Source organism: Rhea americana, unplaced genomic scaffold (genome assembly GCF_003343005.1).
Source record: "Rhea americana isolate MKP2758 unplaced genomic scaffold, rheAme1 scaffold_38, whole genome shotgun sequence".
Taxonomy (NCBI): Eukaryota; Metazoa; Chordata; class Aves; order Rheiformes; family Rheidae; genus Rhea; species Rhea americana.
The window spans coordinates 906,836-921,873 of record NW_028186512.1 but is presented as its reverse complement, the minus strand read 5'-3'; the positions used below and the strand labels follow the sequence as shown (position 1 = coordinate 921,873).

Sequence of the window (15,038 nt, the reverse complement as noted above, 5' to 3'; positions counted from 1 at the left end):
CCTAGAGCAAGCAACCAGAAACTTAACCCTAATCCATAATTTAACAGCCAGCATTGCCATGCTCTCGCAGGGGGAATAATCTGTTGTCATCTCATGGAACAAACTGGAGAGGGAAAGAATCATCTCTACTGCGCTGATCTGACAGTATTGCGTCTTAGCATGGATAACGTGGCTACCGTCCATTTATTTTAAGGACATTTACAAGCCTGAGACTGTATTTACCAGCTTTTCTTTATTTGTGGGTCTTTTTTCAGGAGGGTAGTTATTGATGTTTGACTGACTTTCCTACTTCCATAGAAGTGTTCTGATCTACTGTAACTTTAATCTCTTTGCTTTTTTTGGTGAATGAGTATTCATTCACATTTGTTTTGTGAATTAGTACTATGGAAAGTAGACAGAAGGAGAGTCCTACTGTCAGGTAATAAATAACACTAAATCAATTTTGTTGCTTATTAGAACAAGCCAAAGTATTTCACAGTCAGTTCTTTAGTCCTCAAGATAGAGAAAAAAATCACACACAAGTTTAATAATATATATTTTTATAAATATACGTATGTGTGTGAGTGATCATAATATGTGATAAATTGTCAGCTGGGGCAGACAGATGAGTTTGTAAATAGGTGTGTGGTTTTTCATTAGTGTTGATATTCCACTTGGTAATGCAGTTGGTGCGAATTTCAGGCTTTGTCCAGATAGCCTGCTGTTCTCATTTGAGAACAATCCATCTTTTTATTTATTTATTTGGCATATGAATAGGAGTAAACATACATTGGTCTCAGGAAGCTATCCAAAAGGACTGAACATTTGCTAGTTTTGAAATCTGAGAATCAGAAAAGGTAAATAAGTAAGACAAGTGCAAGCTTGATTCCAAATATCATTTCTTCTAATGCATCTTTTTTTTTATGTTTTCTTCAAACAACTATGTTTGTAAAATGCTGCAGAAAAGGTATCTGGACTCTTACTTCTTTGGCAAAATCAATGATCTAACAAGCATTATTCCCAGATTCTTCATTGTACTTAAAAGTAACACGGCAGACAACTCATGTTTTCATGAACTCAGGTTTTAATACGCTTGGCATAATTTTTTTCCGCTARTGCAAAAAAGCAGGAAAATGTCGTATCCATAGATATTGTCAAAAACAAATGCACCCAGTTTTAACCTGTTACAAAGTTTTTCTGTTGGTAGCTCTGACCTTATAAATACCCTTACATTTAATTGCATGGCTAAAAACAAGCACATGAGGATTCGTTGGTAAATGCTCACAGTAGTGAATGGAACACAGAATTAAACCCAGTTGAGGGTAAAGAAGGAAAGTGGGCTTTCTGTAGCAATTTAAGCAACAGCTCATTCCATTCCTACATAAACACTTTTTTTTTAACTGCTGAATATTTTATGCCCATCTTAGCTCATATGAAAGAATAAAAATTATGAAGAAACTTTCATAAGCTGTCTATTCATGTTCAACTATTTCAGCCCTCACAAATTATTCTGAGTTTTGAGATGGGGAAATAGTCAATTCAGTAGTTGTATAGATGCTCAAAACTTGTGTTGTATTTCTCTAGCAGATAATTTTATTTAGATAGCTACWGATAGAGTGATCAAGGATTTTCATCCCAAGTACTAGTACATTTTTCTTGGCTATTTATGGCACTTACCTTGAGAAGTTACTCTGAATTTCTCTAGACAGTAACCTAGCATTTCTCAGAAGCATACAATCATCTCTGTATAAGCTTTWTGTAAGTTCTTGGCTTTTCAGGAGCTTGTAAAGATTACACTGTCCCAAATCAGAGTAGCTCATAGTATGAAAATGTTTTCATGTATTTCCTTTCTCAAATTGAGATTACTCATGTCTAAACTTTCCAAGAGAAAACTTGTTATCTGAAAGTCTATATGTAGTTTAAAAGATATTGAAGAAACATGGACTGAACCAATTACAATGCAAGGCTGTGGAAGTTAGTTACCTCTTTCTCWTGCATTTTCTGTGTGATTATTTTCCAAACAAATGAAAGAAAAATGCAGTCCTTCCTTCTGCCCATTCTATTTTTCTTTTGCTGATTCTAGGTATGTGAATATCCAGATGGAACCAAATCTTTGAAGCTTGGAGACTTTGGACTTGCAACTGTGGTTGAAGGACCTTTATATACTGTCTGTGGTACACCCACGTATGTGGCTCCAGAGATCATCGCGGAGACTGGGTGAGGATGAGTAACTAGGACATAGCTTTTATAACCATTTTTTTGGGGCAGGTACACTCCCCCCCCCCCCCTTTTTTTTTAATAATATGAAAACTAGTATGTATGTCCTAACAGGGTAAGATGATCCTCGGTCTTTTTTTTTGTAACCTCACTGCCTATGAGAAAATAGGCAGCATTCAATTCTTTGCAGAGGCCAGTTTCCCTACTCGCCCTGCACCCCGACTCACCTCGGCCTCCTTACCATCTCCCAGAGGATCAGCACTGGTGCAGTGRGATTTACTGGTGTGTGATCTCTGCCTCACCTCATTGTACCARCTGTGCCATCTGCTTGGGTAGAAACTCTGACCAACAACACACAGTATATTACAAACAGAAAAATTTAGGTTGGAAGAGACTTCAGAGGCCACCTAGTCTAAACCCTTTCTCAAAAGATGTCTAATTAGATCATGTTCATTCAAGCTATCTTGTTTGCGTGATATTAGCTCTTTGTGAACTGCTGGTTTAATTGAACAAACCCCTTTTTTTCTGTATTTATTGAGTGATTTTGTATAAATGCAAAGTATTTTATAAAATGGTACAACTTCACACGTCTCCTTTCCATTTAGACAGCTAGATCTCCATTCCATCCCAGCTGACTGTTGTCTTTGCTGGGGCCATTCCTAATTTGGTCTCCCCATTGGAGGGAGGTTTGTTGCTTTGGTTTGACTATTGCAGTGCATTTGTTACACCGAGAAATATTCCAGAGCTGCAGTGAGCTCAAACATCAAAGGGGGCTTCAACTAGGCCTTTTGAGATTTGGATAAAACATTTAAATCTATGGGGTAGAAAAAAAAAAACAGGGAAACCATGGCAGACCACTCTCTGCCATGTGGGGGTTTATTTTTGTGCCTTCAAAGAAAGGTGCACTTCATCATCCCTGTGTTACTCATTCATGTAAGAGGCTGGAGAAGTGGGATCTTTCTTGTTGCCTAGCAACACATGATAATGTTAGAGATATAGTTAACTCCAATATGGAGTAAAAGAAAAGCATGTTCTTGTCTTTTATCATCAGTGACTCTGTATTAGGAAACCTTGATGCTGATTTGAATCTGAGCTTATCCAGAAGACTCTGGAGAGGGCAGATTCTCAATATATGTTCATGTAATTCCAGTCAGTCATTTATTTGACTGGATCATTTTCCAGCCCGAGTAACACCACATCACTGTCGTGTTTCCTCAGATACGGCTTAAAGGTGGATATYTGGGCTGCAGGTGTGATCACATACATACTGCTGTGTGGTTTTCCACCCTTTCGCAGGTGAGTGGCCCTGTACGTCAAAGGGAAGAATAGTGAAGAGATGAATTTTTACTAGATAAAAGTCTTACCTATCTCCTCGGAAAAGAGATTTTGGGGGCGGGAGGGGTGGAACAGCGGAAATAGACTGATGTATTTTTACCGTTACCTTTTTCAATTGACTTCGGTTGTCCCTCTTACCAGCTTTTGGGTTGGTGGGGGGGTTGTTTTTAAGAAGGGAGCAAGTGGCTTGCTGCTGTGTGCAGGGATACGGTGGTGTGAGACAGCRTACTTCCTTTTTCCTTTTGTCTTCTATGGGGAATTTCTCAGTTCAGCAAACATGTATTCTTTGCCCTCTAGTGTTTCTGTTTGGACACAGCAGCTTACCAGTTGCTGGTGTTGAGGGAAAGGTTAATGGTAAACTGAGGTAACAGAAGTTGCTTAGTGCATTTTTAATCATCTTAGTCTTTTTGATAAAAAAGTGTCATATAATTGGGTTACTAAACATGGTTTTTGCTACTCAGTGTCACAGTATGCATGATTAATATGCTTTACGCAGTAGTTTTTCTGCTTGGGAATCAGAAGCAATTAGCACACTTTTTAATAAGGGATTCTCACCTTAATTTCTAAGGTATTGATGCAGATGCTATTTGTTCATTTTTATAAGTGATATTAAATGTAGGTATAATTACACTAMGAGTTTTTACAAAAAAATCATGAGAGTGAATAAAAATATTCTGGGAAAAATACAATATAAATGATTGTCAATGGAAAAGTTATCATTTAAGTCTGTATTTGTTTTCTGGATGTGGTTAGTTCATCATTAATATTAACATATGTTTCAAAGGATACGTTGTACCAATTATAATTGCTTTGAATGAGGGGAAGAGGTGATATCCCTACTGTACTAAACAGAATGAGGTCTTTAACCAAGGTTAACAAATACTTGCTGCAAAACTAAGCCAAGAGATAAACTGTTCATTACAAAAATAGTTTCACTAAAGAGTATCATTTCACTACATTTCTTCCCCCTACCATTTATTTTCTGTGGCAGATCCTTTACAGCTAGGTAGGCAAGTGACTGACTGACTTTTGAATTTCCTTTCCTATTCTTGTTACTGTATCTAATTAGCTGTGCAGTCTCTATTCCGGTGGGAGTCCTTTCACCTCAGCATTATTTTTCTATTCTCATCACTGCTGACAGCATAACTATAGCAAAGACATCTCAAAAGGACTACCATTATATAAGCTTGCAAATTACACATTTACAAAAGTTGATACGATGGCATTCTTTCTGCTCCATCTCAAAACTAAATTTAATAGTTGTGTGACAAGCTTCTTTCTTTCTCATGGTCTTTTTGYCATTACTGCTGTTTTACAGTGAAAACAACCTTCAGGAAGACCTCTTTGATCAAATACTTGTTGGGAAGCTGGAATTTCCTTCTCCATACTGGGATAATATCACTGATTCGGCAAAGGTACAGATGTTGTCTAGCCTGGAAAAGTGTTTCTGACAAGCCACTGAAAAGACTATGCCCTAGTGGAGATGCAGAATAGASTATTACCCACTCTTGCAATTTGCCTTTTAAATTAGCTTAACAGTGCTTGATGAAAGTACAGGTTTTGCAGCCCTACCGTCATGTTATTGTCTGAATGAATAAGTGTAACAGAATGTCATTTGAATCCAGAGAATATCAATCACATATTATTCAGTTTACTTAATGGTGGACTGTTACAGTAAGTAAGTAAATTCAATGCTACAACTGTAAAATAAGTGTCTCTCTGAATTTTCCCTCCTATCACTCTTTTAAAAGAAAAAATTGTTGCCATGTGGAATGAAYGTAATGGACCTTATTTATTCTAATTCCACTCTTCAGCCAACTAGAACTTCCAAGAACTTGATTGCCATAGTTCTTATATTATCAGCAACACCCTTTGTGCTTAAAATGATGGAATCTTTGCCCTTACAAACTCAAAATTTTAAGCCTTACTTCACAAGTTAACTCAGTAATGTCCTCTGAACGATTTTTCCAAGGATCTTTTCACTAGTAAGTGAAGGTTAGAACAAGCATTTGTTATCCAGGCAATGAGAAGCTGCATTACKTTGAGTTTTCCAATGGCAGTTACCTGAAAACAGAGCAAATGTATCTATTTGCCAAACTTACTTTCCCAGGCACCGGCCATCTTGCACTCTTCCAGATTTACATTCTGAACAGACAAGACCAGTGTGTCTCATTCTTGATCAGAGAGGTAACCTTTTCCTTCAAACTTGCACAGACTGTAACTTCGCTGGTCTAGAAACCRCTCAGTTACCAATGCAATTATCCATTTGAAAAAGGTGTTTTCCAGAACTGAAGAGGYGAACAATTGCCATGAAATACCTTTATTAAGAATATGGAAATTGACAGTTTGGGGGGCGGTGATAAAAGGATCTTCAGCTGGAGGAATTCAGCTCTAGTCACAGGAACTTGCTCAGTTGGCAGAGGGAAATACTGGTCTTTCTTTATAGGCTTGTAGAACCAGGAGGTTCACCAATAAATTAGTTGGCAGTTGCCAGCAGGTTTGCTGCCATAAAGGCAAGAAACTTCAATGAATAAACATATAAAGAAAGTATAATCCAAACTTCACTGACTGCTTTGCATCACTGACCTCTTAATGTTCACCAATCTCAAGGCAGTCTAGTCACATCATTAACAGAAGGGCCAAGGAAGTATTCAGTGAAACTGAGGATATCTGCTGTAGTGCTTCCAAAATGTGACAAAAGCCACTCTCCAGTAAAACATCTGTTGGGATTTAAACATTTACTTGAAACTAAGCACTTTTTCCTATCTGCTTATTGCTATACCAGTCAATTCTTAGCTAGTGAAATGAGTATTCTTCTGGAGCAACACATCATAAAGGAAAATAGTTTTCAAATAATTTAAGCAGTTTCTTGAATTTCTAAAACTAYAAGAGCTCTTTTGCATCTCTTTTTATGCCCTTAATGCACTGTGATCATCTTCATGAMCACTGCCTGGAGAGGATCTTGTCTGTTCCAGGTTTGTTTTAGATCTCATCACTTGCATGATTACACAGAGAACATCCTGTGATGTTATAGCAGATGTTTGGAACGCTTCCTTTTCATAGGGTTTCAGAAGACTTAGTGAAACACGAGTACAATAAGGAACTTGATATGGCATATACTGTCTATCATACTGTAAAACCTAAGGGCAAATATTTGGTCCAACTGAAGTCACACTGGCGTTCTGGTATGAGTGCACGTTGATTTTCCACCTAGCTGGTACAAAAATTCGATAGTGGTTGCTGGAAGAGCTCAGTGAAGGCAAAAAAAAAAAAAGTCTCTTTTCCATTTGAATGTCCTTCCCCACTCTCCTGAAACTCTTCTTATTTTTAGGAGTTAATTAGCCTGATGCTACATGTGAATGCTGAAGCCCGATACACAGCAGCCCAGATACTAAGCCATCCCTGGGTGTCAGTGAGTAAATTAYGTTTTACTTTTCTCTACTTTGAAATTAAACCTGTAAACATTAGCATTACAATGTAGTTCTCAGAAGTGGTAATACAATTCTATTGCATCCATTTCTGTTTATTGATCCACTAGTTCTGTTTCCACAGAAAAGAGAATTGCAATGGTCTGAAATTCTAGCTTCAGCTGATCCCTTGTGGTTAYTGAAAGCTTTTCTCAAAACAACTGAAGCTGAAATGTCAAAACCCTACTTAAATAAGGGAATGGAGAAAATCTATAGCAAAAATACTATCTGGAAAAACACAGCTTAGCATGGTGTACTTCTCATCCCGCGTACTACAGGAAGAGATGGTCAGCTGCTCTGTGCTCTGAAACACTGCTGGCCAGGATGGGAAGGTACTAGGAGTGGCTAGAAACCTGCTTTTTAAACATGACATGACAGGCAAATGTGCAACTTGAGCACCTTTTTCATTCTTTCAAATTCAGCCCAGGAAACAATCATTTCAAACTATGTATGCAGAAGCACTATTGTGGAGGTTGGCACCTTACCTGCTGCAGCGCTACTTAAAACAAATTACAATGGCCTGGTTTTTTGGAGCRCTCCAAGCTTCACAAGAGGAACAAAATAACCAAATAAAAAGTATGTAATTTAAAATGGTGGTTTTGCCATGAACATTAAGCTGATAGCTTCAGCTTTTGTCAGAAAAAGCTGAGAAAAATGTGCTTCACTTTTTCTGACAATAGCAATGGGAAAAGCTGAAGTGCATGATTGCTTATCAATTGAAAATCAGTTTATTGTTGATTAATATTAGGTTTACATGTAAGTAGCTAGTATGTATTTCCACGCTCATTTTAAGAGGGTCTGAATAAGATCTTGTGGAGTTCTCTTAAAATAAGACAACTGTAATGAGTGTGTTTCTGTGCTCCTCTCAAACATGTTTATAGTGCTGTATAGTGTTTCCACACTTCTGGGACATGGTGGGCCATTTAAAATGCTGATAAGTAAGTAAAGCCAAATAACAATTACACTTTTTGTTTGCAACAWGATAGTTATGCGTGGATTAAACTTGTGGCATTACATTTAATGGGTCAAATAAGATGGATTGAAAGTATGCATGTCACATGGCATTTTAACAGAAATCGTGCAGAACACAGTGGTGGCTATGCTCCTTTCCTCTGTAGTTTGTCTTAACCCACCTGAACCGTATCTTACCTAGCAAAGGGCGTTCATTTTCAGGCTGCTTATCTGAACACTTAATTCAAACTAAAAAGAAGAAAGCACCACAGGATAACTGAAAGCCTTTTCTTTGTTTTATTTTCAAGCATAGGGTTTCTTTTTCTTCTAACCTGAATATTGTATATATTCTTAAATAGGATGATGCATCCCAGGAGAATAATATGCAAGCTGAAGTAACAGGTAAACTGAAGCAGCACTTTAACAGTACMCTGCCCAAGCAAAACACCACATCTGCTGGAGTTTCTGTCATCATGGTAAGAGAAATCAGTACTTTCCTATACTGATACTATACTTCGCATATTTTCCTAACAGTGTTCTATGAGCATGTTTAGTGCAAGAATAGCAAAACCAAAGCTAGAACAGTCTCTAATTCTCGTCCTTATCGGTGTATAGTGCGCATTGTGCCATCACTGCTCAAGAGCAACCAAGTCTACCACAGTGTTCCAGCGAAGCTATAAAAACAAGCTTTCAGATACCTATAAACACTAAGTAGTTAGTTATATGGTGAAATGAAGCTTATTAACCATTTGAAATCCTTCATTATAAAAACTGTAATTTGAATGGTAATAATTATCTAGTTTTAAGATCTTCCCMTCTTCCCCCACATTATTCAATCTGGATTATTTGATCTGTTGTCTAACACTATGCTTGTGGGTAAACAGACTCACAATCTGAATTTTTTTTCATAGTGTTGCTTACCGTGTTTTGTCCAGTGTAACCTCTGCTATGTTTTATTTGTTTCCTGATGGGAAACATCCTTCAAAACGTGTGAAGGAATCCTGATGGACTATAGTTGAACTTACTTATTTAAACAATAATTCCAGAAGACAGACAGATATGTGAACCACAGTAGACGAAATGAAGTTGACTTCACTGTTATCAGTACTAAGCAATGCACTTGTAAATGTTCAGTCACTTCTGCACAGAATATGCAGCAGTTATAGAGATCGAACTATCACATAGCATATAGCATTCAGTACTCTCCAAGTGCAGCCCACTAATGTTAACAAAGAGTTGTTGTTGTCATCTAAARGAAGGTAAATTTAGATGTTTCTGCATATGTATATATGCTTTTGCAAATACATATACATGAACAGCGCATGTGAACTAAATAGGCACAAGATTTCAAAGTAGAAAGAATGGTAGCAAAAAAGAAGTCAGAAGATTGATTTCAGGTTGATGCTGTTGTTTACATTTCATTTGACAGTTTGACTTGAGAGTTTGAGAGGGACTTCAGAGCTTCATTCTTTATACTSTTGAGACTATGGATAAGCCTGAAGCTGAAACCTGGTATAAAATACAGTATATGTAATAAGAGCAATTTTAATTCTAACTCTCAGCCCCTCTCCAACTTGCATGCCACTTAAGCTTATCTCAAATCTCTGACACGATAAAGCTTCTGGCTTCTTACTGATGTGGGTTTTTTTCCTGTTAGCTACTGCCATCCCTTCAGCCAGTCAAGTACATCTCATTAAAACTAAGTTTTATTTTAATTTTTCCTTTTCCTGCCTTACTTCCTTCTAACAGGTATGAAAGGTTGGAAAACATACAGCTATTTGGTTCTGAATGCAGCTTCCAGTTATTGCTGAAGGAAAAATTAACTCCTTGCTCTGAACAGTGTAAAATAATGAGGGTTAGGTCCCCAGTTTGCTGTTCTTGCCCTGGTTTATCTAGGACATTGAAATTTAGTTATGTTAACAAGTTCTACACTTGTAGTAGAGCTCATTGTTTTAAGAAAAGTTCAGATTTAGAAAGCACAGTATTGTAATTCCCATGTCTGGCAGTGCATTGCTGTATCATTTCACCCTCATTTTTACTCAAGGAGGAATATTTTTAAATTACTTTTAGCATTAATTMATTCATTCAAATATTGTGATCTGGCTTATGCTGATGATAGATAATACCATCATGTGGCAGATAAGTAAAACTGCACATATCTACTTCAGTGTTTTTACACAGGAAACTACTTCTGCTCCTAAAAGCATGTTGCTGTAAAGTCATAACTGATTTTTTTTTTAACTGAATTTAAAAATGTTCTGTAAATCTAAATTTGTTGCAATGGTGTTGGTTCTGCTTAAAGTAAGTCTAGTTTCTGTCCCTTGCTTTCTTCCTTTTCCTCCTTCCCCAATGCCTGCATTGCTTTCCTCTGAGTAGGTCCAAGGCAATGGTACGTACTAACTGCAATGCTTTGTTCTGCTGCACAAAGAAAGAAGAGWTCTGTTTATCGAAAGGAGAAATAACTCGGCCAGTCTGAAATGGAAAGAAAGAGCTTTACAGCCACACGAGAACAGAAAAAGAAAATCCTTTAAACACTTGAAAAAGTTYCTTGTATTAGTGATGCATGTTTGAAACTTTCTAAGGTAATGTTAACGTACTAGTTATTTTTTGCTTCCCCAAACATATTTTGGTCTATTGCCACAAGAATTATTTTATGCCGGTGTGTATCTTACAATCTCTGAAAGGAATTAGAAAAAGTACACATCTGCTGCTGTTCACTCTGCAAAGCTAAAACATTAGATACCCAGGTTCAGAGAGTCTGACAACCAGTGTACACTCCTTGTGAATGTGACATAGACAGTAGTCCAAACTAACAAAATGTAGAATTGCATGACAAGTGAAAAGATCGACTTTATGAAGCAGAAACTAGTATGTGTATCACAGAGCTACTCAAAAGTTAATCAGTCCTAAATTAATAATAATAATAAAAAAAACGTTCCTCCTTAGGAACAGTGAAACATTTGATTAAACCTCCTAACTCATTCTTAAAAAAAAAAAAGAAAGAAAGAAAGAAAGAAAAAAAAAGAAAGAAAAAAAATCCTAAATCACATTGCATAGTTTGTCTTGCTGCATGCAAGGAATGAGTATCAGCGGAGGCTGCTGTGAGGAGAGCACATGAGAAACATCACATTCAGTGTGAACGGTGAAAGCATTTTCTTTCCGTTGTGCAGTAACGTAGCCTGCCACAGAAATAGCAGGAATCTGTTTCTTCACAATTCTTTCTCTAGCAAGTGAATGAACAAGGACATGCAAACCTGCCAATTTAGCTACATCGATAACCGTGAAACTACTGCACATCACAGCTAATCTCAGGAGCCTAGGTACAGTTCCTCTGCGAAGTATATCCTTTGTAGCAGAGACTTCAAATGTAACATTGAATTTTCTCCTATACTTGTATGCATGTAGTATACTATCTTTTGTCCTAACTGGAAAAAAAATTATATCCTAAATTCAGTATACTTACTTAGGCTTTTGGGGGTCTAATCCTCAGTACTGTAGTCTTAAAAGGCCAGGCAGTAAGGCCTGGGGAGCGGGGGCCCCTTGTTGCTTGCTGCCTCCCTTTCCCAGCATACAGCCACATCTGTACTTGATGCTAGAGTCCCACGTCGTAGTGTCRGTGACCTACGCACAAAACACAGAGTTAACAAACCACAACAGAGTTAAATCTAAAAAATAGAGGGAGGCGAGGTCTTGGCAGCACCATTTTGATAGGTAGGAAGCAGGTGTAGGAGGAGCCCTGTTGTCCTTGATCCAAAACAACACTTGCATTCACTGATCTTTAGGGAAATCCAGCGTGATCAGTGTCTTCCACTGCCTGTGTTCTACATTGTAGCAACTGCTCAATTCCAGAGGGAATTGTCAGTGGGAAAGGGCATGTTCATCAACAGGGGAGAATGGAGTAACTGGCTCTATTTTTTTGCTTAAGTTTAAATTGTTACACAAGGTAGAACAGCTTCAACAGGAGAGTTCAAGATGATTCCAGAACAACCTACCCTTCCTACACCTGTATACTGTAGAAGTCTTCTACTTGAGACCTTGGAGGTAGATACTGAACTATCTCTCTTTGCCAAGTCAGTAAAAGCAAAAATTGAATTTAGGTATCCCATAATGAAGCAAGTCTTACTACGAAGCTGTATGACCAGTTTGGAGAAGATGGTAGTTATCCTATTTCTGCCATCTCCTTGCTGACTTTAGTGCTAAAAACTTACTTCATCTGAAAAAAGTGCATGCTGAATTTAAATTGAATCAGCAAATTGTTTCAGTATCTGAGACTGTGTATTTTAGTGAAAGGTTTATTAGCCAAATTCCACTAAAAATACACAGAAATTTTCACATTAGAAAAGAGWGTCCTGAGCAATCAAAAGCGTGAAAGTATGAAAGTCACCTGCTTTGGCAGATGATACACCACGTGCTCTAGAAGTTCAAGTAGCGAGCGCTTCAGGACTGTACTATGAAGTGAAGTAAGTAAGTAAGTAAGTTCTCAGTTATTTCCCTTCTAACCCACTAGTCCATTCTGTTAAACAACACTTATGTTTTTAGTAATCAAAAATACACATTTTTGCTACTGTATTGTCAACTTYAAGAGAGTTATTTGCCCTCTCTCAACAATAAGCAGTAAAGGCTTCTAATTTAAAATAGAAAAAAATTCCCTAGGTTTCTCTCAATTCTCTTCAAAAGCACACAAATCTGTATGTTACACTTCCTCATGTTTGTATATGTTTTGGGTTTTTTTTAAGCAGAAACATGCATTATTTTTATATGAAAATGTGGTATCACATGAGCAAGTATGTTTATGAACACAGAGGCACATAAATCTTTGTAATAATTAATACGAACAGTTCAGACCACACTGTAACCATTTGTGTCATCTCTTTTCCACATCAGACTTGCAAGGCAAAAATGTAAATTATGGCTAAAGTATATCTGGAAGATGATAACTTTTCCTTAGATTTTTTCCAAAATCAGCACCACAAAAACCTAGTTATGTATGATTTCTAATGTTATTTCTCCTTTTTTCTGGCTCTAACGCATGCACTCAATGTCTTGTAGATATTGTCCTACGCCTGAAGTACACAGGGCTTTGATTTAACTGTTCTTTTTATGTTTTGCCTTGTTTTTTTGTTTGTTTTTAGAACACAGCTCTAGATAAAGAGAGTCAAATTTTCTGCAGCAAGCGCTGTCAGGACTCTGGTAGAGCTGGACTGGAGCAAACCTCTGCAATTGCTGCTGCAGCCGATGATCCCCGCGCGGCTGGGGCCCAGGCCCTCGCCCCTGCCGCTGCTGTGCCAGGCAGCTCCCCCGCACTCCCTGCCCCAGCATGTCCCGAGTTTGTTGGGGCTCAGCCTGGTGTGTAGGACTGACCAAACCAAATCCAACTGAAGCTCCCTGCGCTCTCCTCACAGTTTCTCTTACTTCGCAACAGTTTGTTTTCAGTTTGCTTGCACCCTCTTGTGGCGAGGCCAAGGCAGSCTGTCATGAACTTGTAATAGTGGGCGAGTGAACCTGTGTTTAAGTAAGTGCTCTTTGCCCCTGTCTAGAGAACAGCAGTAGGGGAAAGAGTCTGGTATTTTTAGATGATGACTTTTTTTTTTTCAAAGTTATCTGTGTTAGTTTAATTTCCTGCATTTCACACAGCCTTGGGCTCTAAGTAGACTAACTTACTGTGTAGCTAACCATATTTTTCTAGAAGTATTTGAGAATGGGGACTGTTACCAGGCCTCACTTCCGCAAACAGACCCTGTTGCGCTCTTCTGATGAGGATGCTCAGAAAAGCAGGAAAGGAAGACAAGGGAAAGTAACTTGCATTCACCTGCTGTTCCAATGCCTCTATTTTCAGTCAAGTTTCTACTGAACCTGAGGAGGCAACTTCTCATGAAGAATCTTCTTAGTGGACTAACTGTAAAATATCATAGGACAAGCACTGGAGATAGAGGGAGGGATAATCCTTTTTGTATCATCAAGTTTGTTATCAGAATTGTAGGCTGCAGGGTAGCATAGATAATACGAATTTAAATAAATTGACTTGGGATGTAAACATGAACACTGGATACTTACTTGTAAAGAGGACTGCGGTCAGGGAAGCCTTTTTTGTTCTAGTCCTTTTCTGTCCTTCCCACAAGTCCCTTCCACACCTTTCTCCGGAGCCAGACTACCTACTGGATAAGCTACTATGGAAAGGCTGCTGCAGGTTATCTAACCTAGGATGGATGGAGCAGTTCCTTAGTTCTAGGGTGAGCTGACGGAGGAGCTACTACAACTAGCCACCATCAGCAGCTCTCCAAGGTCTGTCAGTGCTATCCCCTATTCACCTGGTGCAGGCGCTGGAAACAAGGATTGGGGAAGAGTTACCTTAATCTGTAGTAAAGGATAGGTGAGGTTTTTATCATATTGCTTAGTTCAATATTGTATGTATTCAGCTTACTCATCCTTTGCTCATTCTTACGAATTTGTCATAGTTCATTGTCTTTCTTAGGTATACTTTCTACTAGAATTGTAAAAGAAAGACCTGCAATAAACTTTCTTCATTAAAAGAACGTCATTTATTTCTATGAGAACTCATTTTGTCAGTGAAAGTAAGTAAGTAAGTAAGTGTCTCATTTTTTTCTTGAAAGACTGAATAGATAGGTAGCTAGCAAAAACATTTCATAAAAGAACAATCATCTGATGTCCTTGTAACCTTTTAGAGTTCATTGACTTCTATAGGAGACATAGGTATTACGACCAAACATAGTAAGTTAAGTAAGTAAGTAAAGTAAGTGCTTTACTTTTGAAAATGGGATTAARGAGCAAGAAGTGCTAACTTAAGGTCATGATACAACTAAAAGAGTTACAGGCACATTTACCAAAAAAAAAATAGTAAGGTATTAAAAGGTGTTAGAGGTATTTATTAAAAATATATCAGCAAGAGATGTAGCTAGACCAGGAACAAAGATCCATGTTACAAGTCATCATGAATTAATGTTGATACAGGTTAGAGAATATGGGGATGGCCTTGGTATAAGAGATTATTTATGTTTATATTTTTGCACAGTGCAAAAATATTAAGATAACACTCTACCCTTACTCAGAACAGAAGCTAGTAAGACCCCC

General features: G+C 37.8%; 1 protein-coding gene across 4 annotated transcripts in view; it reads left to right on the top strand.

Annotated features, from left to right (window-relative positions):
• DCLK2 (doublecortin like kinase 2) overlaps nt 1–14,597 on the top strand; it is an 85,507-nt gene extending 70,910 nt beyond the window's left edge. For 2 of the 4 annotated variants that reach the window (XM_085313169.1, XM_085313168.1), the window contains 6 exons: nt 2,063–2,196; nt 3,415–3,492; nt 4,850–4,946; nt 6,863–6,943; nt 8,309–8,425; nt 13,082–14,597. In XM_085313169.1, the coding sequence (XP_085169295.1) occupies nt 2,063–2,196; nt 3,415–3,492; nt 4,850–4,946; nt 6,863–6,943; nt 8,309–8,425; nt 13,082–13,303 (729 nt within the window). In that variant the 3' untranslated portion in view covers nt 13,304–14,597. Of the gene's footprint in view, nt 1–2,062; nt 2,197–3,414; nt 3,493–4,849; nt 4,947–6,862; nt 6,944–8,308; nt 8,426–9,378; nt 9,462–10,325; nt 10,948–13,081 lie in introns of those variants that run through there. The other 2 variants (XR_014896842.1, XM_085313170.1) reach the window with 2 other exon arrangements.
• The last annotated feature ends 441 nt before the right edge of the window (nt 14,598–15,038 follow it).